Source organism: Lissotriton helveticus, chromosome 11, assembly GCF_964261635.1.
Source record: "Lissotriton helveticus chromosome 11, aLisHel1.1, whole genome shotgun sequence".
In the NCBI taxonomy this organism is placed as follows: Eukaryota; Metazoa; Chordata; class Amphibia; order Caudata; family Salamandridae; genus Lissotriton; species Lissotriton helveticus.
In genome coordinates, this window is record NC_136072.1 from 206,718,344 (window position 1) to 206,746,335 (window position 27,992).

General features: G+C 47.7%; 1 protein-coding gene across 10 annotated transcripts in view; it reads right to left on the reverse strand.

The window, feature by feature from the left end:
- LOC144792353 (uncharacterized) overlaps positions 1-27,992 on the reverse strand; it is a 250,193-nt gene that overhangs the window by 32,305 nt on the left and 189,896 nt on the right. For 7 of the 10 annotated variants that reach the window (XM_078667321.1, XM_078667322.1, XM_078667329.1 and 4 more), the window contains one exon: positions 19,177-27,966. In XM_078667321.1, the coding sequence (XP_078523447.1) occupies positions 25,335-26,630 (1,296 nt within the window). In that variant the 5' untranslated portion in view covers positions 26,631-27,966 and the 3' untranslated portion in view covers positions 19,177-25,334. Of the gene's footprint in view, positions 1-19,176; positions 27,967-27,992 lie in introns of those variants that run through there. The other 3 variants (XM_078667325.1, XM_078667326.1, XR_013602542.1) reach the window with 2 other exon arrangements.

Below are 27,992 nucleotides of genomic sequence, written 5' to 3' on the forward strand. Positions count from 1 at the left end.
GCGGTGCTTATAATGCTCGATCTTTCCGCAGCATTCGACACGGTCGACCATTCCATCCTTATCGAACGTGTCAAAAAATCTGGAATCTCCACGAATGCCATTTGCCTCCTCGCCTCCTTCCTGGCAGACCGGGAACAATCGGTCTCCATGGGCGGTTTCTCCTCCGGCTCCTTCTCCCTGCCTTGTGGTGTCCCCCAGGGATCCTCGCTAAGTCCAACACTTTTTAACATCTATGTGGCGGACTTGGCGAGGATTATCAAAGCTCATCGTCTAGCAGTAACATCTTACGCAGACGACACGCAGCTTGTCCTGGCGATCAATAACAACGGGCTGGAAGTTGCCACCAACTTCCAAAAGGGAATGCTTGGCATTAGCAACTGGATGAACATAAACTGTCTAAAGCTCAATTCGGACAAAACCGAAGTCATGGTGTTCGGCAAACTCCCTCCTAGCTGGTCCCCTACCTGGTGGCCCCAAGACCTTGGACCCCCACCTATCCCAGTCACCAAGGTTAGGAACCTGGGCGTGATTTTCGACAACAAACTTTCCTACATACACCAAGCCAACTCCATAGTTTCTGCTTCGTTCTATACGCTAAAATGATCAAAAAACTGCAACCTTACCTCCCCTCGAACACTATAAATACCTTGATTTCAACTCTTTTAATGTCCCGAGTTAACTATTGCAACGCCCTCATGCTCAATGCCCAAGAACAGGTGTTGAACAAGCTCCAGCTGGTTCAGAATGCGGCCGCCAGACTAGTTACAGGAACACCTAAGTTCAAACCCATTTCTAATAGCATCCGTAAACTTCACTGGTTGCCTGTGAGGCAAAGAATCAAATTCAAGGCTCTGTGCATAGCCTTCAAAAGCATTCACGAATAAGGCCAGGTTTTCCTAAAACACTCCCTCTGTCCCTACCGACCACTCCGCACTCTGAGATCTGCCAATGCCAATCTTCTGGAGGTAGCCCAAACCAGGAAAGCTACATGGGGAGACAGATCCTTTGCAATAGCTACGGCCAAACTATGGAACACCCTTCCCTGCCATCTCAAGAGCATTCTTACATTAATTTCCTTCAGGAAACAACTAAAAACATGGTTATTCAACCAATAGACCCAGTTTAATGCACTCGAACCCTAACTCATCCGATCTTCTGTCCAGCGCCAAGACACCCATGGATATTCGCGCGCTCAACAAGTTGTATAAAATAAAATGAATAAAATAAACATGTGCAGGGATACCCACTTGGCTGTGTGACAGATGTCAATCAGCACATCTCCACGTCCCAAAGCAGTAGTGGCTGCCGTCGCCCTGGTAGAGTGGGTGCGCAGTCCTACTGGAGGTTGATTTTCAGCCAAAGAATAACAGATCTTAATGCATAGGACGACCCATCGAGAGATGGTACCTTTGTGGACTGCCCGACCTTTCTCGGTACCCACATAATCCGCAAAGAGTTGATCGTCCACTCGGAAGTCTTTAGTGCAGTCAAGGTAGAAAGATAGCACACGTTTTGGGTCCAGCCAGTGGAATCTCCCCTCCTCTTTGGAAGGGTGCAGAGGCGGGAAGAAGGTGGGCAATGTGATGGTCTGACCTATGTGGAAAGAGGTAATCACTTGGGCAGAAAAGAGGGATTAGGACTACTTTGTCCAGATGGACAGCAAGAAAGGAAGGTCTGGAAGATAAGCCTGAAGCTCACTCACGCTGCAGCAGAGGTGATGGCAAGCAAAAAAATATTTTTCAAAGGAGGCGAAGAGGACAATTATGTAGGGGCTCAAAGGGAGCACGCATAAGATAAGTGAGGACACACCTGCACCACTCTTCCTTTGACAGAAGGAAGGAATGCCTTCAGTGCAGGACGAATCGCCCGGAGCTCCAGAAGGTTGATGTGGTGCCTGGACTTCGCCGGAGACCAGAGGCCTCTGATCTCCGCCTTTCCCATATGGCTGCACAATCCCAGGAGTGACGCATCAGTCACTATTGTGAACTCAGGTTGGGGAAGGGAGAGGGATCTGCCGTTGACCCAATCCTGGTTTGTGAACCACCACTGCAACTGACTTGCAGTCCCCTCTGAAATGTGAATATCATCGGAAAGATTCCCCTGGTGCTGTGCCCACTGGAACTTCAGGTCCCACTGCAGAGCCGTTTATGCCATCTGGCATAATCCACCAGCAGGATGCAGGAGGCCATGAGGCCCAGCAGCCTCAGGGTCATTCTCATCGAAAACCAGGATGGAGTCTGAAACATCAGTATCATAGCCCGACTATCCTGGACTTGCTGCCAGGGAGGATACACCCAAAACTGCGCTGTGTCCAGAACTGCTCCGATGAAAAGGAGCTTATGGGAGGGAATCAGGTGCGACTTTAGCATGTTAACTGGGAACCCCGGTGAATGCACGAAGTCCGTCGTCGTCTGGAGGAGGGAGATGACAGCCTGGGCGAGCCCGCCTTCAACAGGCAGTCATCGAGATGGGGGGAAGACTGGAACCCCTGATCTGCGCAGCGGACCTGTGACCACCGCCATCACTTTCGTGAACACCCGAGGGCGCTGGTAAGGCCAAAGGGAGCGTGGAAAACTGAAAATGCGTGTGGCATGTCGCGAATCGTAGGTAATGCCGGTGGGCAGGTAAGACGGGGATGTGAAAGTAAGCGTCCTGTAAGTCCAACGCTACCATCAAATCTCTCAGATCTGTGACTGGGGGTGAGTGTTTGAAAAGTTTCAGCGCTCCGTCGATCATCTCCTTGTGTTTGCTGGTAAAACTTATTTAAAAAAGGAACCAAGGCTGCTCTAAAGTACAAGCAACAAAAAAAAAGCAACAGAAATGAAATCACAATGGAAAACTTTACATTCTTTCAAATGAGGTTGCATGAACAAAGAGAAATGAAAAAAGGGCAAGGTCAACCACCTGCAAAGAAAGGGAAATCAAAAATGTCTGAAGCACATTTGTACAAACCAGGTTTAAATATAGGTGCATAGAAGTCCACTGCAGTCAGGAAAACAAAACAGAATAAGATCAGGTGACAAGGGGAAGATGAATTTCAAATACTAAGTCTGCCTTATGGTAACCCACTGTGATTAGGAAAAAGTCTGATTAAAAGTGCGTAAGGGAAGTCCGAATTCATACCAAAATCACCCTCCGCAAGAAAGGGAAGTAAATACTGAAACCTATTCACTATGTAACACTGGTAGTGCCAAAGAATAGAAAAAATTGAACAGTTTGCAAAAAATCCACAAAGGAGGGTGAAAACATATCAACTGGGAGAGAAAAAATGAAACCTCGTCAATTCACGTTCTTGGAAAAGGTTTTTAAAAACACCAAAAAAAGAAATATAGTGTAAACAGGAATACAGTGGAGACATAAGAACTCAAGATGTAAAAAGTATGAAACATGAATGTATGGGCTCAAAATCACAACAGGCCCCTCCCCCCAAAACAACAAAAAATTCAATATTTGGAATTACTTTTGGCCGAAGTTGATAAAATGTAAAGCAGGTGTCTCCAACCAGTCGATCGCGAGCTCCCAGTAGCTCCCAGACACCACTGGATTATCTCACAGCTGTGAGTTAATTTTTAAAGAAGAACAAAGTCATATTTTACTTTTAAAGTTAAGGGAAGGCTGTGTTTATTTTATATTATCATCATCAGGCTGCAGCTAGCAGAGTCTGATAATGTAAATGTTAATTTTTTTACCAAGCGCACGATTACCAAAAAGGCATCTTGGCACTAGTGTCATTTGAAACCTGACAGTACGGGATATAAAATACCTAAACATTTGCCTAGCAGTTAGATGCAAACATTAAACTATGGGCTGAAAAGAAAAGTCTTAAGTTCCTTTCTGAACTACAATAGTGTAGGCTGACCTCAAATCATTGGATAGAGTTCCACCATCTGGAGGTAGAGTAGGAGAAACGTCTTCCTCCCCAATAGACACTTTCTATTCTGGGTACACATACCTAGTATTTCTGGACCATAGAGTACGAGAAGTGGAATATAATTTGAACATCTTGTAGGAAACGAGGGCCAACCTGATGCAGTGCCTTATGGGCACAGAATAAGGCTCTGAATTTAATTCTTTACCTAATAGGCAGCCGATGGAGGTCATAAATGACTTCAAAGGCTGAGCAGAATTTGGGGAGGTTCTTCAGTGCTCTTGCTGCCACATTTTGGACCTTGTGCAACTTATTGAGAAGACAACTGGGAGCCCATATAAAGATCTATACAATAATACATTTTAGAAACAACAAGAGCCAGGATAACACTTTTCTTAGGCTCCATGGGAAGGAAAGGCAAGATTTTCTTTGAATGTTTTAACATAAGGAAACAGGAAGAGGTTACCTGATTGGAGTGATCAATAAAAGTGAGTTTTGAGTCAAAGACAACTACCCAAATTTCTAGCCTTCTGGACTGGGAGTGGAAGGGGCTCGAGACTGTGTGGCCACCAAAAGGTGTTCCAGAAGGAGGAATCCTTTATTAAATAGCATTAACTCTGTTTTTTCTGTATCCAATTTTAAGAAATTCTTCTGCATCCAATTAGCGATGCTAGTCATACTTGTTCTAAAATCTTTTGCCACTTTTTCAGGTTCTGCAGTAACCGATACCACTATTTGGGTATAAAAGAATGTAGAGAAGCAACAGGATCAAGCTAGTCCAATTAATGGAGTGCTGTAGGCACTAGGCAAGGTCAGACGTATTGAAGATCCCAGAGACCCCACAAGGAAGTGAAAATGGGGCAGAGGTAAAATCTTCCAAAGGTACCAATTGCCCTTTGTTTGACAAAAAGAACCTGATCAGTTTGAGAGCAGTACCGTTGATGCTTATATTTTCTAAACCGCTTACCAAAGAGAAATGGTAACCGTATCAAATATGGCCGAAATATCCAATAGGATCCAGGGCGCATTAATCTCCTCTATCCACAATGGATCTGATCTCTTCAGTTACTGCCGATAAGGTTGACTCTGTACAGTAGTAGGGTCTAAACCCATGTTGAGCAGGATCCAGACAGTCGGTATTTTCAAAGAAGGTGGTGATATCCTGATTCATGGCCTTTTCTAAAATTTCATCGGGAAGAGGAAAGACCAATTTGGATCTGTAGTTCTTTACATCTGAGGGATCGAGGGAAGGAGTCTTTAGAAGTGGCACAATAGATGCCTTTTTCCAAGCATCTGGAAAAAAGACAGACTTGAGCACCACTGTAATAACAAAGTGAGATGAGTAGATATGGTAACTGAAACCGGCTGGAGGGCAAGAATCTGCAGGGCTCCAAATTTCATAGTGTTGATAAGATTAGAGACTTTCTCTTCAGAAAGTGGGGTGAATGTACTCATGACCAGGAATTGGTAAGTTAGTTTATTCACCGTACGTTCCTCCACTGTATCTGTCCCTAAAGATTATCTGGTGTTATCTTAAATTCCAGGAATATTTTATGTACTTTGGAAAAAAGAATTCGGCTAGTTCATCACAGCTTTTTGGCTGGGATTTGCTACATTTTTATAACCAAAGGATGAAAGTGCTTTAACTGTGTTGAACAATAGGCTGTAACTCTTCCTCCACAATTGCTATTGGTGCCTACATTTTCTTTTACATTTCTCGAGATCATAGGAGTACAATGGTGCGGAAGGCGGAGACAGGTGGTTAGTCTTCAATCTAAAAGGCCCTACTTGACAAACTGACTGGTAACAATGTGCAAGATGATTAGCCTTGAGTAGCTCAAGACTTTCACTGATCAGAAGTAGCTCTCACTACAGAAAAGGTTGAAGATCCCTGTTGTAAACACTTAATATCCCCAAAATCAAATAATTTGAAAAACGCAAAAAAAACCAGAAATGTGCTACAAAACAAAGAGTTTCCGTTTAGCCAGTCCTGTGAAAGGGGGCTCGTTTTCACAGTTGCAACAATTGTCTAGGATAGATAGGACGGACAGGCATGATGCAAAGTGTGAAAGGGAGATGGGCACAGGTAACTTACACCCTTTTCAAGTGGTCTGAGTTTCCCAGAAGTGTACTGAACCCCAGTCCGACCGGAGCCTTGAAGCAGCAAGAGTATATTGTAGTTACCAGACAGCCCAAGAGCTCTAGAACCAGCAGAATCTACCCTCCAAGACTCTACACAAGAACGAAAAGGAGTCAGAATAGCCTAGCCCTTTTCCATGTCACCCTACCCCACAGCACTGCCACCAACCCCACCACAATAACCTTGAAAACCATAGCCTCTTTCCCCAAAACACTGCCATCATCCGTTCCCACAAAACACTGGCCCTTTCTGCTTGCCCTAAAGCTACTCCCCCACACTGCAACCTACCCTCAAAACACTACATGGCTACACTGTCTGCTTCCTCCATAACACTGCCCTCTATCCTGCCACCCCCTCCCAAACTGACCCCTACCGTACCAATGTCCCTATTGCCAAACACTTCCCTCTAACCTCACCATTGTATCCTGAAAACACTGGACCCCCAGCACCAAAACACTAGTGAGATAAAGCTGGATGAGAAGGGGTGAGTGGGAGCCACCAAAGAAAGACCAGAGGGCTCAACCAGTTGGTTTTTTTTAAGCAGTGGACGGGGAACTGGCGCGTTTGGTGGGCCCCTTAAGAAAAATATTGGCCCACTGGACCCGGTGTTCCACTACATTTAAATCTTGCCTTGTCCCAGGTCCCACCACATCCCCCATGGGAGCTGGACCCCTGCATTAATATACTGCCCCCTCTCAGGGGCCATCATGCTGGTTTGCACATGCCCCCTTTGATTTCCTTGCCTAGGGCACCCACAGCCCTTGGCGAAGATAAGGAAGAACAGACAAGCTGTAGGAGTGGAGGAGACAGGTGCACACTGCTGCAGCATGCCAGTATAACCTACCTGATCTTCTTTTTGGTGCCCCGTTCTCCAACGTACAGTCTGTTCCCTCCTCTGGCTGCAGAAGAGTCCAAGCTGCAGCCAGGAAGGTCCTCCGGTCCGGCGGCAGGTGGTGGAGTCCGAAGCCCTTCAGATGAATGCAAAACAGCAGGCAGGCCGGTGTGGAGTAAATAAACAAAGAACACATCACTTGCCTGCTGCTGAGACTCCTCCTTTTATTGGCCCATTAGCGAGCGCTGGATCAATGCAAGGACGAGGTAGCATTCACTGGCATTTTAATTAAAAGTGCAGACGTGTTACAAAACTGGAAATTTTGTTTTGTACATCGCTAAATCCTGAAGGGTCTGAATGGCAATGCTCTCCAATATAATCATGCCCTGTGGGATACAGTGGCCCAAACTCTGCCGGGGAACACAAGCTATTCAGGATAGATGTGTTGCAGCAAAGTTTGTACTATGTTGTGCACAGATTCCTTGGGTCTGTCTGCCTCCGCCACGCAATTTCATCACAAATCTTGTCCCCTTTTGGCTACCGTAGAGTTTTTCAACACTGCCAGCGTCAGACCCTGCTGCAAGCCCAGCAGGTCTCCCAGTTCTTTCATGGCCATGGCACACAAAGGCAAAGGCCAGGACATTATGCCACTGAGTGACCTGCTGCTACAGCTGGCACAGCCGCAAACCCTCTTTGTGTCCTTCCAGACACTCACTCACCCTATTGTAGGCAGTATCCAACATTTTCTCCAGTAAATTAGATTGTGCCAGTGGCAGACCCCGCTCTCTATTCCACCCAGACATAACAGTGCCGACGGATGCATCACTTCAGGGATGGGAAGGCCATATGGGAGACAGAGACTAGGGAACCCTCGTCACCGGCAGAGACCCAACTCCAAATCAAGCTGTTGGAGTTGCAAGCATTTCACTTGGTGAAGGTCTTCCGGCCCACCATCACAGGAGGCCTGGTGCAGCTTCTCACAGACAAGACAGTCAATGGCGATGGTCTCATCAGGAAGAGTCACACTTGAACTTGTTTGACAGCGAGCCGAGGAATCACTGGCTGCAGTTTGGTCCGACGAACGGGCGCTGGAACTGCTAGTTGAATTTGACTTCCTCCCAGTTACGCTGCCCCGAGATACAGAAGAATCCTTACTCGGTTGTATTGAATACAGTGTGAGAAGCATATGGGAGAGACAGCGATATACCGTCCTGATGAGACCATGGTAATTAACTGGAACGGTCAAAACATTGACTATACAGGGACAATTTCACATAAATTAAGTCTTCCAAGAATCGCCTTTGCTTGACTTGTATTGTACAAAAGTAGTTTACAGCCCTGTTTGTGGGTACAACATGTGGAGCGGAACTGTTTTATCATCGTATCACTTTCATCTTGAGCACTGCACAGTCATCACTCAACGATTTTATATATAAACTTGCTGCTGAGAATACAATATGAATTTTTGGAAATGAAAAGGTCTAATCTGAATTCTAATCATGATATAAATGGTGAATTCATATCTGGCCAGGGCCTGCATATGTGATACAAACCTCTGAGATAATTAGGTCACAGACCCTTGTACTTGTTCACAGTGCACATAGGAAGTGCTTATATGGGTCTCCGCTTGTCACTTCTGGAGCAGAATGATGTTGACACTGAGCTGCAGGATGTCTCCTACTGCGTTAAGCAAGATTGCTTTAAAGTTTGAGGATCCAGTCTGGCGTGTGGGAAATATTCACAAGGTGAGGAATCTGCAGGTAAAGTAGTATCCACCAGAAAGAGCGTTACCGAAGGCAAGTAAGGATTAGTTACTTACCTGTAATCCCAGTTCTCATCCAGGGGATACTCATCAAATCATCAAAGTCATAATCTATGAATAATCCCCGCCTATGTGCGGGATCCCGGAGCATATAGAAAAAACATATAAAAATGTATATATAAAAATGTATATATAAAAATGTATGTATATATGTGTATATATATATATATATATATATATATATATATATATATATATATATATATATATATATATATCGAAGCAAAGATTCCCTCAGCCAGAAGAAAGGAGCAGAGACAGCATGACGCGTTTCGGCAAAAGTGCCTTAATCATATGCCTAATCACCTCGGTAGTCGGCACCACTTTTCAAATGTTCCATCTCACTCCCATTGATGAGAGTCCAGCTATGTCGGAAATTGCGTAGGTTCTTCATCGTAGCCTCTCTCTCAAGACTACGGTTCCCAGTAGGCACCATCTCGGCCTACAAGGTAAGACTCCCTCAACATCTTTAAAACCCAAAGTGAGTGCTGGGGAGTCTTTGACAAAGTGTGAATGGGTGCAGATTAAAATTAATGTCCTGATGTTCGCTGCCGCACAAATACTTCTCCTTGGTCCCCAGACGCCTAAACCACATATTGCCCAAGTCCTGCAGTGCCGGAGACTCCGATACAGTGATCCGGGCGGTCTCTCCATGTAATCACAGACTGTGGCCAAACAGCAGCGTTTCTCTGCACCTGGATGCAGTGGGCCGGGGCAAATCCAATCCCTTGGCACAAACAAAAAGAGAAACCTCTTGCCCTTGATGCTCCGGCCACTTGTTAGACGGGTCCCCCTTTAGCGTGCCCAGGGCTCAGCACGCAAAATATCGAAGCAAAGATTCCCTCAGCCAGAAGAAACCAGAGGGACACAGCGGGGAGGTCAGGAAGCTTTATTTGTGGCAGCAGAGACGGCATGACGCGTTTCGGCAAAAGTGCCTTAATCATATGCCTAATTACCTCGGTAGTCGGCACCAGTCACTTTTCAAATGTTCCATCTCACTCCCATTGATGGGAGTCCAGCTATGTCGGAAATTGCGTAGGTTCTTCATCGTAGCCTCTCTCTCAAGACTACGGTTCCCAGTAGGCACCATCTCGGCCAACAAGGTAAGATTCCCTCGACATCTTTCAACCCCAAAGTGAGTGCTGGGGAGTCTTTGACAAAGTGTGAATGGGTGTAGATTAAAATTAATGTCCTGATGTTCACTGCCGCACAAATACTTCTCCTTGGTCCCCAGACGCCTAAACCTCATGTTGCCCATGTCCTGCAGTGCCGGAGACTCCGATACAGTGATCCGGCCGGTCTCTCCATGTAATCACAGATATATATATAAACATATATTTGCAGCCTAAAACATTTTCCAACTGGCAAATCTGCCGCAAAAATACATGAATTAGCATACACCCAGTAGTACTCTCCCAATCCCTACGGAAGAAAGAGAGCAGTAAACATTTGCATACAACAATGCTTTATTGCCAAAGGAAAACCTGTAATTGCAGGCATTTGCCAGTAGGCTGCAGTAGAGTATGAAGAAACAAAGAAAGACTGACACCTTGCCTTTAAGGCATTAGAGTAGGAGTACCATGCCTTTAAGACCTGAAGGCGACCCCCTGCTCCCATGATGCACCACAGGTGGCAGTTGGGTCAGTTCTTTTTGGAGGTGCAAGACACCTGAGTAGATCCGTAGTAACTTTTCATAACATTATGATCATGCTCGTACGGGGAGGAGGGCGGGAGCTTATGACTTTGATGAGTATACCCCTGGATGAGAACTAGGATTACAGGTACGCAACTAATCCTTCTCATCCATGGGATACTCATCAATAGTCATAATCTATGAATAGATTAGCAAGCTCATACCCAAAGTCTCGCGCACAAGCAAATAAGTATACATAGATACATGAATAAACTTTACATTTCACATACAACTTATGCAAATACATTTCTCAATGAGGCCTGTCCCACTCGAGCATCAGCCTGTGTATCTGAATCCAGGCAATAATGGCGGGTAAAGGTATGCACTGACCGCCATGTAGCCGCCTTGCAAATTTCAGAGACTGGAACATTACGAAGGAGAGCCGTAGTAGCTTTCCCTCCAGTAGAGTGTGCATGAGGTCGACCCTGTAAAGTCTTGTTAGCTAATTGATAAGTCAGAGCTATACAGGAGTGTAGAAAGGAGACGGCCCTTACCCTGGCCCGGAGGCGTGGCATTCCCGCATCCATAGGTCACGAACCAAGCCATGGGGCTTTCCGGTCATCCCGGACTCCTTCTCACTCTCTCCCCCTGCAGGAACCCGTGACGGAGTGCGCAGGACCGGAAGCAGTTCCCCGTGACCCCGGAAGTCCACCGCTGGAACACAGAAAAGACGGCGCACAGGAAGAGAAGTCCTTCCGAGCAGCAGACCCGTGGCAGGAGTACGCAAGCGAAGAACCCGAGACCGAGAGCGGAGGAAAAGAGAAGACCAGCGGAGAGGACGAGGAGGACGACGTCTGGTCCGAAGACTGGTGGAGTCCTCAGGAGGTGGCTGGAGAGCGGCCGTAACTCACAGGAGAGTTACGGCGGGCCACGTGAGTACAGCGTCTCCGTGTCCCCTCTGTGTATAGTGTAAATAGCATTAGAGTTAAACCACCTGTAATTGCACCGCCTCACTGTAAATATATATAGAGCACCCCGTTAGTTGGAAAAGGACTCCCCTTTCGCCCGCCCTCACAGGATCACCCTTTTTTCTCCTCCCCTGTATCGGATTCTTTCCCTCACGACCCTCCCCTCCGTCCTACCTTCACTGTTTCTCTTCAGTCATACACACCCCGGTGTCGGTGGCAGAGCTCTGACCGTCCAAAGCTCCGGGACTAACGGCCCTGTCTTCTCTCTCTTTTACATACCTCCGAGGGACACCTGGACCAACCCAGACCTGAGCACCCGCATCCTACCGGACCTCCCTCCGACGACAACCCTCCCTGAAGACAGCAATCCATCCTGCCGACCTTTCCTCCTGGCATCTCCTAACCTGTGTGTCCCACACAATAAAACTGTAAATCATTGCACATTTCATCCGGCCTTCTCGCCTGTTATTCCGGTCCGCCCGAACCCCTTCCTCACACTTGGTGTCAGAAGTGGGATCAACCGGAGGAATGGAGGAGGCTGTTAAGAAACTGGCGGAAAGCAAAGAGGTCCTGGTTAAGATGATGGAGAAGTTCCTGAAGACGGCTGAGGATGATCGCGGACAGCTACACGACGTTCTAAAGGGCCAGGGCACAGCTCAGGATCAAGCCATCGGACGTCTCACCGATGTTATGGGACAACAGAGACCGGTCACTTCGCTGCCCTCCGTCGTACTGCAGAAGTATGTGCCGGGCGAAGACCCAGATTTCTTTTTTACGAACTTCGAACGCCTAGCTCAGGCTGCCGCATGGCCTGCAGATCGTTGGGGCCACTATCTGGGTCCGCTGTTAACAGGGGAACTACAAGCAGCCTATCAACAGGCCAATGTACAGGGGCAAACCCCTTATCAGGACATAAAAACTTGCATCCTGGAGCGTCTGGGGATAGTCGACGAAGCATACAGGGTTCGTCTGAGACAGGTACGGGAAGGACCCCAAGAGACACCACGGGCCCTGTCGTTCCGTATACAGGACTTAACTAATCGGTGGCAGAAGCCAGCAACGGCCTCGAAGGAGGATATCCTTTCGAAAATTTACCTAGGGCAGTTCTTGGCCTCTCTTCACCCGGCCACCCAAAAATGGGTACGACAGCACGCCCGTTTAACGCTAGAGAGCGCTGTCGAGATAGCCAGCGCCTACAGCAGGGCACAAGACATCAACCGAAGTAAGGATGAACACGCATCCCGGGCCCCGTCAGTCGGTCACCTCCGGCCCCAAAGACCTTCCGTGCCCAAGAAGCCCGATCCTGTTCCCTTGGTGCATTATCCAGTACCCCATCGCCCGATACATCCAGGTCCTCAGTGCTACCATTGTGGTGGGTATGGACATATAGCCCGCACATGCCCACAGAAGGAGGAACCCATGGACATTGCGATACGTGCGGAACTATGTGTGTCTCGCCGACGAAGCGGCTCCTCCCCCATACAGGTGTCCGGTGAGAATAGACGGGCACCAAGTGATGGCCCTGGCTGATTCGGGATGTCGACAGAGCGTCCTACGGCCCCAGGAATTGCCCACCCCTGTTGGCCCCGTGACTGGCATGGTGGCTATTAAATGTGTGCATGGGGATACGAAGAGTTATCCGACAGCCAGAGTACGTGTACAAGATCCCGCCAATGAAGAAAGTTTGCTAACAGTCGGACTGGTGCCCAATTTGCCAGAACAAGTCATCCTGGGCAGTGACTATAGTGGTCTTCCCCGTCTTCTTCACGAAACCACTGACTCCCTGGAAAAGTGGTGGGCCGAAGCCCCATATTTCCAAAACCCTGCTTCACCGGGGCCACCTTCTAAAACCCACAAAACCAAGAGCCAAAGAAAGAAGGGACTACGCCATGGCCTATCCTGTTCAAGTGGACACCCATCCTTGGGAAACCGATAGAGAGTTCCGCACAGCCCAGCAAGAGGACCCTATTTTACAGGACGCCTGGGGGCGCGCTCTGGATAATGAGGACCCTCTGCAAGTAGGTCCTTATTTCTTCAAAAAGAATGGGCTCCTATACAGGAAGGGAGGGCCCCAGCAAAACACCCAATTGGTCATTCCCAGCCTGTTCCGGGACAAGGTACTGTTTCTGGCTCACAGTCACTTACTGGGTGGTCATTTCAGTGATGAAAAAACGGGACAAACAATCCTGGAGAGGTTCTATTGGCCTGGGGTGTACGGACAGATAAAACAGTATTGCCGGGAGTGCCCGGTGTGCCAGAAGAACAGTCGTTATAGACCTCCTAGAGTCCCGTTACAACCGCTCCCTCTTATCGACATCCCCTTTAGCAGAGTAGGGATGGACCTCATAGGACCCCTGCTTCCCTCTAGAGGTGGTCATAGGTATGCTCTGGTCTTAGTGGACTACGCCACCCGCTTCCCTGAAGCCGTCCCATTACGCCAACCCACCACGCAGAACATCGCGAAGGCCCTCATTTCCATTTTTTCCCGGGTTGGATTTCCCAGGGAGATCCTAACGGATCAGGGGACCCCTTTTGTTTCCTCCCTTATGCGTCAAGTCTGTTCCCATCTAGGGATTAAACAAATAAGGACCTCAGCCTACCACCCCCAAACCGACGGGCTTGTGGAACGCTACAACGCCACCCTGAAAACCACCCTCAAGAAACTGTTGGGACTAGAGAGCAAGAGATGGGAAGAGATGCTACCCCTGGCATTATTTGCGATCCGGTGTAAGGTCCAAAGCAGGACAGGGTACTCCCCTTATGAACTCCTGTATGGGCGAGCACCACGCACGTTGTTGGACATGGCTCGGGAGGCGTGGGAAGCTGAACCAGACCGAACCAGACCCCTGCCCGAATACGTGGACAACCTGAAGACCCACTTAGGGAAAATACGGGAGATAGTGAGACAGAATTTGGTGATCGCGCAAACCACCCAAAAACACCAGTATGACAAAGGAACCAAACCCCGTTCCTTTGTCCCCGGGGACCTAATCCTACTTCTTATACCGTCGTCCAATCACAAGCTACTAGGGCAGTGGCAGGGCCCGTTTTCCGTCTTAAGACAAGTGACTCCTGTCACGTATGAGATCGAAACCGACGCTACTCGAGGACTAACCCAGATTTACCATGTGAACCTCCTAAAGAAATGGGAGGGACCACGCCCCATCCTCCTGGCAGGCCCAAAACAAAAACCCCTCTCATTTGAAGGTTGTATCGACTCGGAATTACCAGAAATCAACAAAGAGGACCTCAGACGGTCCTTAAACGCCCTACAAACGTGTTTCTCCTCTCTCCCAGGTCATGCCACCATCGTTGAACACGCCATAACCACGGAGCCAGGAAAAATAGTGAGACAAAGGCCCTATCGGATCCCTGAAGCTCGCCGGCGGGTCATCAAAGAGGAAACAGATGTGATGTTAAGGATGGGCATCATAGAACCGTCCATCAGCAGCTGGAATTCGCCGATTGCCCTGGTGCCCAAACCCGATGACTCGACCCGGTTCTGTATAGACTTCAGGGAGGTGAATAAGGTCTCTAGCTTCGACACCTATCCCCTGCCTCGAGTGGACGAGATGGTCGAGCGCATAGGCAAAGCCACCTACATAAGCACCCTTGACTTGTGCAAAGGATATTGGCAAATCCCACTGAAAGAAGAAGATAAAAAGAAAACCGCCTTTTCGACCCCAGAAGGCCTGTTCCAGTTCAAGGTGATGCCCTTCGGGCTCTACGGAGCCCCAGCTACCTTTCAAAGGGCAATGAACCTGGTACTACAGCCCTATTTCAGATACGCCGGGCCTACCTCGATGACATAGTCATCTACAGCGATGACTGGGGACAGCACCTTGATCACTTGCAGGCTGTCATAAAGTCACTTAGGAGTCATGGTTTCACCATTAACCCCGCTAACACCACCTTAGTTGCCCAAAGCGTGAAGTATCTGGGATACCTGTTGGGGGAAGGGGTTATCAGACCCCAGGACAACAAGATCAAAGCCATCCAGGCCATAGCCTTTCCTCGTACAAAGAAGGAGCTCCGTGCCTTCCTCGGCCTGTTGGGCTACTATAGGAGATTCATCCCCAATTTCACCCAGACAGCCGCTCCCTTGACGGACCTGTTGAAAAAGACCACCAAAACCGAAGAAGCTCTGCATCATCCCTCTTCCCTGTTGAGTAAAGCATTTCACGAGCTAAAACGTTTGTTAATCTCCGAACCAGTTCTTCTGAGCCCTGACTTCACACAGCCCTTCATCCTACAGACGGATGCCTCAGATCAGGGTTTGGGTGCAGTCCTTTCACAGAAGGACTCAACAGGGGCAGAACGACCCATTCTTTACCTTAGCCGAAAGCTCTTTCCCCGTGAGTTAAATTACGCAGTCGTTGAGAAAGAGGCCCTAGCCATAAAGTGGGCGGTGGAGAGCCTTAGGTATTACCTTGAAGGGAGGGAATTCGTCCTGTACACCGACCATGCCCCCCTAGAGTGGATGGCCCGCAACAGGGGTCACAACGACAGGGTACTCCGATGGTTCCTGTCCCTGCAACCCTTTCGGTTCAAGACTCTCCATCGGAAAGGAACGGAACAGGGTAACGCGGACTACCTCTCCCGTTATCCTCATCCCGCTACCCCTACAAGAAAGACAGCTAGGGAAAGGGGATGTAGAAAGGAGACGGCCCTTACCCCGGCCCGGAGGCGTGGCATTCCTGCATCCATAGGTCACGAACCAAGCCATGGGGCTTTCCGGTCATCCCGGACTCCTTCTCACTCTCTCCCCCTGCAGGAACCCGTGACGGAGTGCGCAGGACCGGAAGCAGTTCCCCGTGACCCCGGAAGTCCACCGCTGGAACACAGAAAAGACGGCGCACAGGAAGAGAAGTCGTTCCGAGCAGCAGACCCGTGGCAGGAGTACGCAAGCGAAGAACCCGAGACCGAGAGCGGAGGAAAAGAGAAGACCAGTGGAGAGGACGAGGAGGACGACGTCTGGTCCGAAGACTGGTGGAGTCCTCAGGAGGTGGCTGGAGAGCGGCCGTAACTCACAGGAGAGTTACGGCGGGCCACGTGAGTACAGCGTCTCCGTGTCCCCTCTGTGTATAGTGTAAATAGCGTTAGAGTTAAACCACCTGTAATTGCACCGCCTCACTGTAAATATATATAGAGCACCCCGTTAGTTGGAAACGGACTCCCCTTTCACCCGCCCTCACAGGATCACCCTTTTTTCTCCTCCCCTGTATCGGATTCTTTCCCTCACGACCCTCCCCTCCGTCCTACCTTCACTGTTTCTCTTCAGTCATACACACCCCGGTGTCGGTGGCAGAGCTCTGACCGTCCAAAGCTCCGGGACTAACGGCCCTGTCTTCTCTCTCTTTTACATACCTCCGAGGGACACCTGGACCAACCCGGACCTGAGCACCCGCATCCTACCGGACCTCCCTCCGACGACAACCCTCCCTAAAGACAGCAATCCATCCTGCCGACCGTTCCTCCTGGCATCTCCTAACCTGTGTCCCCCAAACAATAAAACTGTAAATCATTGCACATTTCATCCGGCCTCCTCGCCTGTTATTCCGGTCCGCCCGAACCCCTTCCTCACAAGGAGACAATCCAGCGAGAAATGGACCTTTTCGAGGCTGACAGACCCGTATTAGTGCTGCCATAATTAACAAAAAGCCGGTCAGACTTCCTAAGTGGAAGGGTTTTAGCCAAGTAAAAGTTCAGAACCCTCCGGAGATCTAGAGAGTGTAAAGACCTCCCCGGAGGAGTGGTAGGTTGAGGAAAAAAGGTAGGCAGGGTGATAGATTGGTTGATATGAAAGTCTGAGACTACCTTAGGCAGAAAACCTGGGTGCGTACACAGTACCACCCTGTTGGCATGAAACACTGTGTAAGGTTCCTTACAACACAGGGCCTGGATTTCGCTAACCCTACGGGCAGAGGTAATCGCCACTAAAAACGCGGCTTTCCAGGTCAAGTGCTTCAAAGAAGCCTTATGTTTAGGCTCAAAAGGAGCACCCATCAGTTTAGTAAGTACGATGTTAAGCTCCCAGGGAGGGGAGGGGGACCTCACTGGTGGAAACACTTTCCTAGGCCCCTCTAAGAAATCCTTAACCATAGCCATAAAGAAGAATGATGTCTGAGAAGGTGATTTCCTATAGGCTGTGATTGCCGCTAAGTGAACCCTGATGGACGGGTACTTGAGGTCTGACTTTGCTAAATACAATAAATAGGGTAGGATCACCTGCTCCTGGCCGTGGATAGGGTCAAGAGAATTGTCAAGACACCATAGGAAAAACCTCTTCCACCTGATAGCATATGACTTCCTAGTGGAGGGTCTCTTGGCTTCTTTGAGAATGTTCATGCAGTCTGCTGGGAGTTCTAGGTGTCCATACTGGATGACCTCAGGAGCCATGCCGTCAAGCGAAGGGACGGAAGGTTGGGGTGAAACACCTTACCCTGGTCCTTGGACAACAAGTCTGGACGGCAAGGAAGTCGCCGGTGCGGGACTTCCGACAGCTGGAGGAGATCCGGGTACCACCACTGGCGTAGCGACTCCGGCGCTATCAGGATCATCCTGGTGTTGGTCCTGTAGAATTTCTGAATCACCGCCGGGATCAGTGGCAGGGGAGGAAAAGCGTACAGCAATGTCTGCGACCAGCTTATCAAAAGTGCATTCCCCCGTGAGCCCTGTTGGGGGAACCTGAACGCGAAGACGGGGCATTTTGCGTTTGCCACGTCTGCGAACAGGTCTATGTCCGGTTTGCCCCATAGTTGAAATACCTCCTGCGTGACTTCTTCGTTGAGCACCCAATCGTGCGCTTCTACGAAGTCTCTGCTTAGGCAGTCCGACTGGAAATTTTGGATTCCTGGTAGATGAACTCCCAAGATGGATAGACCGCTTGCCAAGAGCCGGTGCCAGATGGACTGTGCTTCCAGGGATAAGACTATTGACCTGGTGCCTCCCTGCGTGTTCAGATAGATCATACTTGTTGTGTTGTCCGTCTGAACTTGGAGGTAGTTGGTGCGCAGAGAAATATTAAGAGATTTGAGCGCCAGGTGAACGGCTCACAGCTCTAGGAAGTTGATGTGTTAGCCTTGCTCTACTTCGGACCAGAGGCCTGGACTTGAAGCTGGTCCATATGAGCACTCCAGCCTTGAAGGGAGGCATCCGTGACCACTGACTGAGATGGAGGAGGGCGATGGAAAGGAACTCTCCGGAGAAGATTGGCACATTTCATCCACCATCTGATTGAGTCTCTGGCACCTTGATGAAGCGAAACACGGTCCTCCCAGTGACCTGACCTCTGAGACCATAGGTCCTCGAGAGCCTGCTGCAGAGGCCTCATGTGAAGGCGTGCATTGGGCACGATGTAGATGCACGAGGCCATCGATCCCAGGAGAGAGGACACTTGCCTGGCTGTGAGACTGTGACTGTCCAGCGCAAGAAGACACTTCAGGATCATGGATGACAACCTCTCCTCCGAAGGACACACGCTTGCCTGCAGAGTCCAGGGTAGCACACAGGCAATGAATCCATTGGGAAGGATTGAGTACTGACTTTTTGAAGTTGACCTGCAACCCCAATGAGTTCATCAGTTTGAGACAGAACGAAACATGGTTCTGAAGCAGAGCCGGAGTGGAGCTTTTCAACAGCCAATCATCTAGATAGGGATAGACGAAGATCTTTCTCCTGCGGAGAAAAGCAGCCACCACCGCCATGCACTTGGAGAATGTCCGTGGTGCGGATTTCAGGCCAAATGGAAGCACTCGATACTGGTAGTGATGACGTCCGATCTGAAACCTGAGAAACATTCGGTGCTTTACTGAGACGGGTATGTGAAAGTAAGCGTCCTGCAGGTCGATGGCACACATCTAGTCTCCTTGATGAAGATGCGGGAAGATCTAGTGCAGGGCAAGCATGCAGAATTTTTCTTTTTTGATGGATCTGTTCAGCAGTCGTAGGTCTAGAATGGGCCTGTATTCTTGCACTGCGCCTCATTTTTGTACCAGAAAATAGCGGGAGTAGACTCCTTGATTTTTCTGCATGGAAGGAACCTCCTCTATGGCCTTCTTTTTGAGGAGGACAGAGACTTCATCCTGCAGCAGTTGATTGTGGAATCGGGGAAGGCGCTTTGTTTGAAGGAAGACTTGCGGAGGGGGGGACTTGAACCTCAGCAAGTAACTATGCTGCACAATATTCAGCACCCATCTGTCCTTTGTTATGGATATCCACTCTTCCAGATGTTGAGAAACACTGCCTCCCACCGGAGTGGCGAACAGTTGTGGAGTAAGCAACAGCTCAGGGCTTGGGAGGCTCCTTGGAGGTAGACTGCTGTTTATTATTGTTGTCTCTGCCTCTGCCAGGTCGTCTCTGCTGGAACTGGGTTTTCTGCTGTGGCTGAGATGACCATTGAGGGGGTTGAACCCTCTGCTGGAAGACCGCTTGTGCCCCTGACGAAAGCATTTTTTAAATTCTTTACCCTTCTCCAAACCCACAGCTTGAACAGTGTCCATTTCCGATTTAATTTTGGTCATTTCGTGTGTGAACCAAAGAGAGAGGTACCATTAAAAGAGAGGTTCAAGATCTTCTTCTGAGCATCCGGCTTGAGGCCTGTTAGGCGGAGCCAAGCCGAACGCTGTGAGCAGATTCCATGGGAGTAGCCATGGGCCGCGAGTTCAGAAGCATCCGCTGCAGCACTGAGGACCTGGTTGGCAACGAGCCCTCCCTCCTGCAGGATTTTGACGAAGTCCTGTCGATCTTCCTTCTGCAGCTTTTCTGTGAAGCGAGTGAGGGAGTCCCAGAGGGACCTATCGTACCTTCAGAGGAGGGCACTGGCCACCTTCATATAGGAAGCCGAGGTGTTGCATACCTTTCTGCCAAACGAATCCATGAGTTTGCTGTCCTTTTCTGGGGGTACCGAGGATAAGGTAGAAGCCGAATGGGACTACATGGCAGCCGCCACGATAATTGAGTCAGCTGGTGGAACAGATCTGAGGAACAAGGGGTCCTTTGTGGGAGCCTTGTACTTCTTGGCGATTCTAGATGGAACCGAACCTACCACCGCAGGTGTGAGAAAGGTAGCCATCGCCGGTTCAAGGAAGCCAGGCACCAGAGGTCTGGGCACTGTCCAATGATGAAGGGTATCAAAAATTATAGAGGTGGATACCACAGGAGTATGCAGAGAGATATTAAGTTTCTTTGCTCCCCTGCCCAGCACGTCTGTTAACGTTGCGATGTCATCAATCGGTGAGACTCGAGAGGTTGTAGTAGAAGAGAAGGTCGGAGAATAGTCTCAGACCGTTGATGTCGTGGAAGATAACCAATTTGAAGATCTTGTGCGTCGTCTCTTATGGGGCCTGTCAGGATGACGGCTGTGCCGATCCCTGGATCTAGACCGATGCCTAGACGGAGATCTTGGTCTAGGGTGAGATCATGGCCTGGTAGATGTACTTGGCCGTGCTGGAGAGCGTGATCTGGCAGGAGATCTCGGTCTGTGTGAGGGTCGTGGCCTCCGAGGTGGAGACTTAAATGGCCTGGCCGTAGTACTTGTCCTTGGAGCAGACGGTGAGAATGTGCGTGAGTAATCAGAGCCCAGACTACTGCGACCGCCCGATACAGCCCCCTGAGAACGGTGAGATGACACACTGCGTGATCTGTCCGCAGATCTGGGGGAAGCCTTCGGAGAGATTTCCACGATGTTCAACCCAGGAGATGACGATCTGTCTCCTGATGACCTGGATCCAGGTGACTCCACAATGACCGTGACCTGTTCCCTCGACGGCGAAAGCTTCGACGCCGAAGACGTCTGTGTGACCAATGGCGTCGAGCGAGGTCTTGATGCTCTCGACGTCGATCGCCCACGCTGTGGGGACCTCGACTGCGTTCTTCGGCGTCGAGCCGGTGACCTCAACCTTCCTCGGCGTCGAGTCGATGGAGAGCCTTCATGACGTCGTGTCGATGACGACCTCCTTCGACGTCGTGTCGAAGTGTAGTGTAGTGCCTATATTCCCAATAGGCATCTGCGCATTGGAATAATAAAGACACCAGTATAGACCAGGGACTGAGGTCACCTAGGTCTCTGTTGACTATATTAGACTTACGTTTTTGCCAGCTAGCTCAGAGGTCACTAGAAACTTTCTCGAATGTGCAAGAGGGTCTTACGCCTCCTACTTAGACAAGAAGGGATTTCGTTTCTGACAACCATACAACATGACAACTTTGCATCTCCATGAGTAAGGAGGGAATCTCCAGAGTCGTGAAAAACAATAGAGGGGATGTTTCACTCAGTCATTCGTGCATACTTAGTTTCACCAGAATAGCAGAGAAAGGGAAACAGGCGTTTTCAATAAAAGATGGTATTTATTGAACAGTCTGTTTTCTCGTGCATGAGAAGTGAATTGCTACGATCGCAATACTTGTCATAAAGTAAAGCGCGTACAGTACAAAGAGTAGCATGAAGTAATATTGTAAAAGCATAATATAGTTTCTAAGCCATAAGATGCAACTAAGACGGTTTAAAATATATACAGCAATAAAATACTAACTTCCTCGACTGGTGCTTCTAAGTTACGCCTACCCCTGTGTACCTAACCTAAGCCTAGTACTGGGTTGAAGTAAGTGAGAAGTACCTGAAGTTAAATCGTTTCGCTAAAAGTTTAAAATGAAAACCAAGAATTCTCTCAGAGTCCAATCAGCTCCATACCTTATCTAGAATGCGGGAGGACTTGTATCTCTCTCGGTACTCGATCTCCCGGCTGCCTGCGAGAGCAGAGGGGAAACACCGGAGCTGGATTTCTCGGCTGGAGAAAAGACAGCGTCTTTTCCAGTGCGTCGAACAGGAGGGTCGCCTTCCTTCAGCTTCAGTAGGACATCGGGCGTGAAGTCGGTCGCTCTGCTCCAGGAATACCATCGTGTGTCTTATTGGAAAACCTGGGCATATTTATACTAAACAGGTGCCTGGATTGACGTCAAGAAGTGGACATGCAAACGTCAATGTAGACATGTTAACGTCAATGTAGACATGTTAACGTCAATGTGGATATGTTAACGTATATATTAACGTCAAGGTAGATACATTAACGTCAATATAGACTTATTAACGTCAAGGGTGGACATATTAACGTCACTATAGGCACGAAGTGCGTTTATCACTCCATGGGTCGGGTACAAATCAATACTGAAGCCGTGGGTAAAAATCACCTGGGGCTACAGTGGGTTGATTTTGTCTCAGAGCCAGTTTTGTACTTTCTAGGGGCCTGGAAGAAGAGGAGCCGCCATTTTAGGAGTAAGTCGACTCTTACTTGATATGGGATTGATTCTAATGTCCGCATAGGGGTTTGAATGATTGAATCCGTTATCGGGCATGAATCGGGTAATTTAGATTAGGGACCTAGATAAGAACAGGACAGCGACCCTTCATGATGTCGCCTCGACGTCGACCTCCTCGATGTCGAATGGTGAGATCTTGAAGACCCTCGCAACGGCGGCACGCCAGCCAGCGGCGATCTAGAAGCCATCATAGCTCTCAACGCGGACCCCCACGGGGCGGCGGAGAGTGTCTCGACGTCGACTGAAGCCTCGACATCGACGGAGACTTGGACATGCCAGCAGCCACAGACTTCGAGCCCGAAGTGTGGTGTCTCGACGCCAACTTACGTGGATGCGGCGGAGACTCTTGACGTCGCGATGGTGATCCAGAAGAGCGTCTGGGCCTCTTCGACGGCGAATTCGACAGAGATCTTTGTCCTTCCTTCCTCTTTCTGGGGGCAGGAGAGGCGGACCGTCGCTGTTTTTGGCCATGCTTGCTGGAAGAAGACGACCTTGGGACTCCATGGCCACCCACCTGATGACTTTTGTATTTCTCCAACATGGCATGAAGTCTGATCCGTTCTCTGTCACGAACAGTCCGCCTAGAGAACTTCTGACAGTGGTAGCACTGGTCTGGGTTGTGTGCAGATGGAAGGCACACAATGCACACATAGTGTGGGTCAGCCAGTGCCATCTTCTTGTCACAAGAAGGACACTTCCGGAATAAAGCAGGCATTCTGACAGGAACTTTTCGTGGAATACCACAAAAAACAAAGTAGAAGCCTTAATAAGCCAGAAGATGTCGAATTTTCTGAAGAAATTCACTCAAAATACCTATTTCAGTCAAAAACTGAAGAGCTCAAGCTTCAGGATCCTCACAGAACGAGCCGGAAAAAAGAACTGACCCAACTGCCACCTGTGGTGCATCATGGGAACAGGGGGCCGCCTTCAGGTCTTAAAGGCACGGTACCCCTACTCTAATGCCTTAAAGGCAAGGTGTCAGTCTTTCTTTGTTTCTTTAAACTCTACTGCAGCCTACTGGCAAATGCCTGCAATTACAGGTTTTCCTATGGCAATAAAGCATTGTTGTATGCAAATGTTTACTGCTCTCTTTCTTCCTTAAGGGTTGGGAGAGTACTACTGGGTGTATGCTAATTTGAGTAATTTTGCGGCAGATTTGCCAGTTGGAAAATGTTTTAGGCTGCAAATATATGTTTTCACATATATATACATATATTTTTATATGTATTTTCTATATGCTCCGGGATCCCGCACATAGGCGGGGATTATTCATAGATTATGACTATTGATGAGTATCCCCTGGATGAGAACTGGTTTGTTATGTTTTCCTGCTGTTGTATATTATCTAATTCTCGGTGGTGAACTCCGCTCGCAGAGTTTTCCATACTCCTAAAAACTCTGCAACGTGGAGCGTAGCAAGGTTTTTTTCCACGCTCGTGCTCTTCAACGTCATGTGCTGGAGCGAAGAAAATCCACCTCCAGATGAGATTATTCCTTGCTCGCGCTCGCCACGGTCTAGTTGGCGAGCAAAATCAACTTCCTGGTGAGATGTCAAAAGCGGGTCGTCGGATTTCTCAATGCGACAGGTCGCGGCAGGTCACAACCACTTGCGTTCAGAAACCTTCCTTCGCACTGACAAAGCTGCCGCTCGAGTAGAAGCAGCTGCACCCTCTTGCCCTGCACATGGTGCCATTCACGATAATTTACAGGGCGGGACAAACAACGGGAGATCAAAATCACCACAAAGGCATGACCATTACGCACTCCGCTGCTCGCAGAACTCCGCGTAGAGCGCCAGAGGTTTTTTTTTACACTTTGTGGACTTCATTGAGGAACTCCCCCCTAGGCTTAATCTTATCATGAAAATCTAGATTTCAGTCATATGTTAAGAAACAAGGGTGAGTAGAAACCTTTTGGGTGGAGAAAATTTAAGACATTAATATTGTGAATTTTTTGGTTATTAGTTGATTTTTGCAAGCACTAACACTTCTCTGTGACAAGTAAAGACCTTCAGAGTTTGCTAACTTTCAGATACTCAAATTGTGGATTTTGTTGCAATAAAAAAAAATTTAAAGGCCTGAAATTTCTTTGGAGGGTGCATGCGGGCAGCCTAATTTATCCTGCAAGAGTTTCTTGATTAATCCTATTGCAACTACAATATGTGCTCTCTCATGTAAAGTAAGGTTCTTAGAAGCTTTTCTGCAACTCAAGATAAGCCTTACTTTTCACCTGGTGTGGATGTATTTCTCACGTTTAGTGAGATCTCCTTTCTGAGTATCACGTTTCTGGCTTTCCCCTCCTGTATTAGGCTTTAGTCCAGTGTGAATTCTCTCATATGAAGTGACATTGTATTCGTGATTAAACCTTATCTGACATTCAGAACAAACATAAGGATTTTTTCTCCCGTGTGAGTTTGCTCATCACAAGTGAGAAGTAATTTGTAACCAAAACTTTGCTTGCATTTCGAGCACTCATAAGGTTTTTCCCCCAGAGTGGGATCTCTCATGAAGCATAACACTTTCAGATTCAAGCTTTTTGGCATAAGGATTTTCTCCAGTGTGGAGTTTCTCATGGTGAGATAGCAATTTTCTTTGCAGCTTTTCTGGCATTCAGAGCACTCATAAGGTTTTTCATTAGTATGGAATCGCTTATGGTTAGTGAGGCTGTGCCTATCAAATAGTGTGCATCAAATAGTTAATGGAGTGTTTTCTTATGGCGCTTGTAACCATCTCTACCTCTGAATCTTTTCTGACATTTAGAGCACTGATAATTCTTTTTCTCCAGTGTGGATTCTCACATGTTCATTGAGATTAGATTTTTGGCTGAAACATTTCTGGCATTCGGAGCACTGATAAGGTTTTTCCCCAGTGTGGGTTCTTGTATGGTGAGTGAGCTGGATTTTTGTTGTGAAACATTTGTGGCATTCAGAACACTGATAAGGTTTTTCCCCAGTGTGGGTTCTTATATGCTGAGTGAGACTGAATTTTTGGCTGAAACATATCTGGCATTCAGAGCACTGATAAGGTTTTTCCCCAGTGTGGGTTCTTATATGCTGAGTGAGACTGAGTTTGTATAAGAAACATTTCTGACATTCAGAGCACTGATAAGGTTTTTCCCCAGTGTGGGTTCTTATATGCTGAGTGAGACTGAGTTGGTCTCTGAAACATTTCTGACATTCAGAGCACTGATAAGGTTTTTCCCCAGTGTGGGTTCTTATATGCTGAGTGAGTTGGAATTTGACTCTGAAACATTTCTGACATTCAGAGCACTGATAAGGTTTTTCCCCAGTGTGGGTTCTTATATGTAGAGAAAGATCTCTTTTGATACTGAAACATTTCTGACATTCAGAGCACTGATAAGGTTTTTCCCCAGTGTGGGTTCTTATATGTAGAGAAAGATCTCTTTTGATACTGAAACATTTCTGGCATTCAGAGCACTGAAAAGGTTTTTCCCCAGTGTGGATCTGTGTATGTCGTGTGAGATCTCTTTTTACAACGAAACATTTCTGGCATTCAGAGCACTGATAAGGTTTATCCCCAGTGTGGCCTCTTATATGCAGAGTGAGACCGGTTTTGTCACTGAAACATTTCTGGCATTCAGAGCACTGATAAGGTTTTTCCCCAGAGTGGAATCTCATATGTGTAGTGAAATAAGATTTGCAGTTGAAACTTTTTTGGCATTCAGTGCACTGGTAAGGTTTTTCCACAGAGTGGGTTAATGCATGTCCAATTAGATTCGGTTTGGAACGAAACCTTTTCTGGCATTCAGAGCACTGATAAGGTTTTTCCCCAGAGTGGATTCTCATATGTCTAGTGAAATGAGATTTACGGTTGAAACTTTTTTGGCATTCAGCGCACTGGTAAGGTTTTTCCACAGAGTGGGTTAATGCATGTCGAATTAGATTCGGTTTGGAACGAAACCTTTTCTGGCATTCAGAGCACTGATAAGGTTTTTCCCCAGTGTGGATTCTCATATGTCTAGTGAGATTAGATTTACGGCTGAAACTTTTTAGGCATTCAGAGCAATGAGAGAGGGTTTTCCCAGTGTGCATTCTCTCAAATTCAGTGAGATGAGATTTATGGCTGAATCTTTTTTGGCACGGGTAACTTTTTTCTGCAACTTGGGTTTGAACACTGAATTTGTTCTCACAGCCCGTCTTTTTATAAAGTGTATTCCTAGAGTTATTATCTCTACGTTTAGTTTTCTCTTGCTTATATGCCACAGTAAGAGTGAACCCGATTTTAGAGTCGGGCTTGTTCAGATAATGTTCAGCACTTATCTCTAAAAGAAATTGTGTGTAATCTTCTTAACACTTGAATTGAGCAAAATGTCTGGATGCAGCCCTGTAACACCTGTCGAAATGTTTATAGCAGATAATAGTCTTTTGCTATTGGCCTCTCCGGCAGCAACTTATTTTGTGACTGAAGTTTTTCTCAAATCTTTTTTTATAGGTTCTTAGCAATGCAGTGATAAGGTGTTAGTCTGATATTTAATAATTAAACTGAGAAGTCCCTTTTTGCACTGACGTAATGGCAGTAACTGCGGACATTAAAACATGCACAGAACTATTGTGGATCATTAGTCGCAGAACATCAGCTCCTTTTACCCTTTCTTTGTTTGGTGTAAGGTTACGGTTTGTAGTTCTGAAGACGAGAATTTATTTACATTAGCTATAGCGCAACGGTGCTCATTTAATCAGTTTTACATATCACTCCTGCACAACAGATAATGTTGAGGCGATTTACATAGAATTACAGAACAGTATACAATAAAAAGGAAACAATCTGAGATGGTCATGAACACCATTAAGTGGTGGATTTTTAGGGTTTTCGCCAGAGTGAGTCGAGGTGTTGTATCCCGAGGCAGACAGTCTCAAACTTGCGTAACTGGTTAAAAACGGTTGTTGAACAAAGGTGATTTTCCAATCTTCTGGTTGTTAGAGTGTCAGCTTTGGAGTCTTCTTTTAGCGTCTTTTCTTTGATGGTCTGCAGAAGAAACCTTTTGTTATAACTTTCTTTTACGCAGTGTGTGCTTCCTCTCTGGAATTACATGATGCTTTAGATGAACGTTATTCAGTCAGGCTGAGGCAATTTGTCTTTCTGATAATATTTCAGATGAGGATGCTGTGATTGGTCTTTCTGGCATTATTTCCGAAGCTGTGTGCACAGATATGACTTTGCTCTGGGTAAATGAAATGCAAAATTATAGACTTCACTTACAGGTATAGTACTTTCCTCAGCTCCCACTTCCTCGCCACACCTAGGTTTTGGAAATTGATTAAACTTAGAATGCTGGATGTGCTTCAGTTTTTCAGAATAATCCTTATGGCACTATCATTCAGTTGCCTGGTGCTAAATCTTGTTTTCTTCGTCCATAATTTCAATCACCTATAGTAGTAAAATTAAATAGTTAA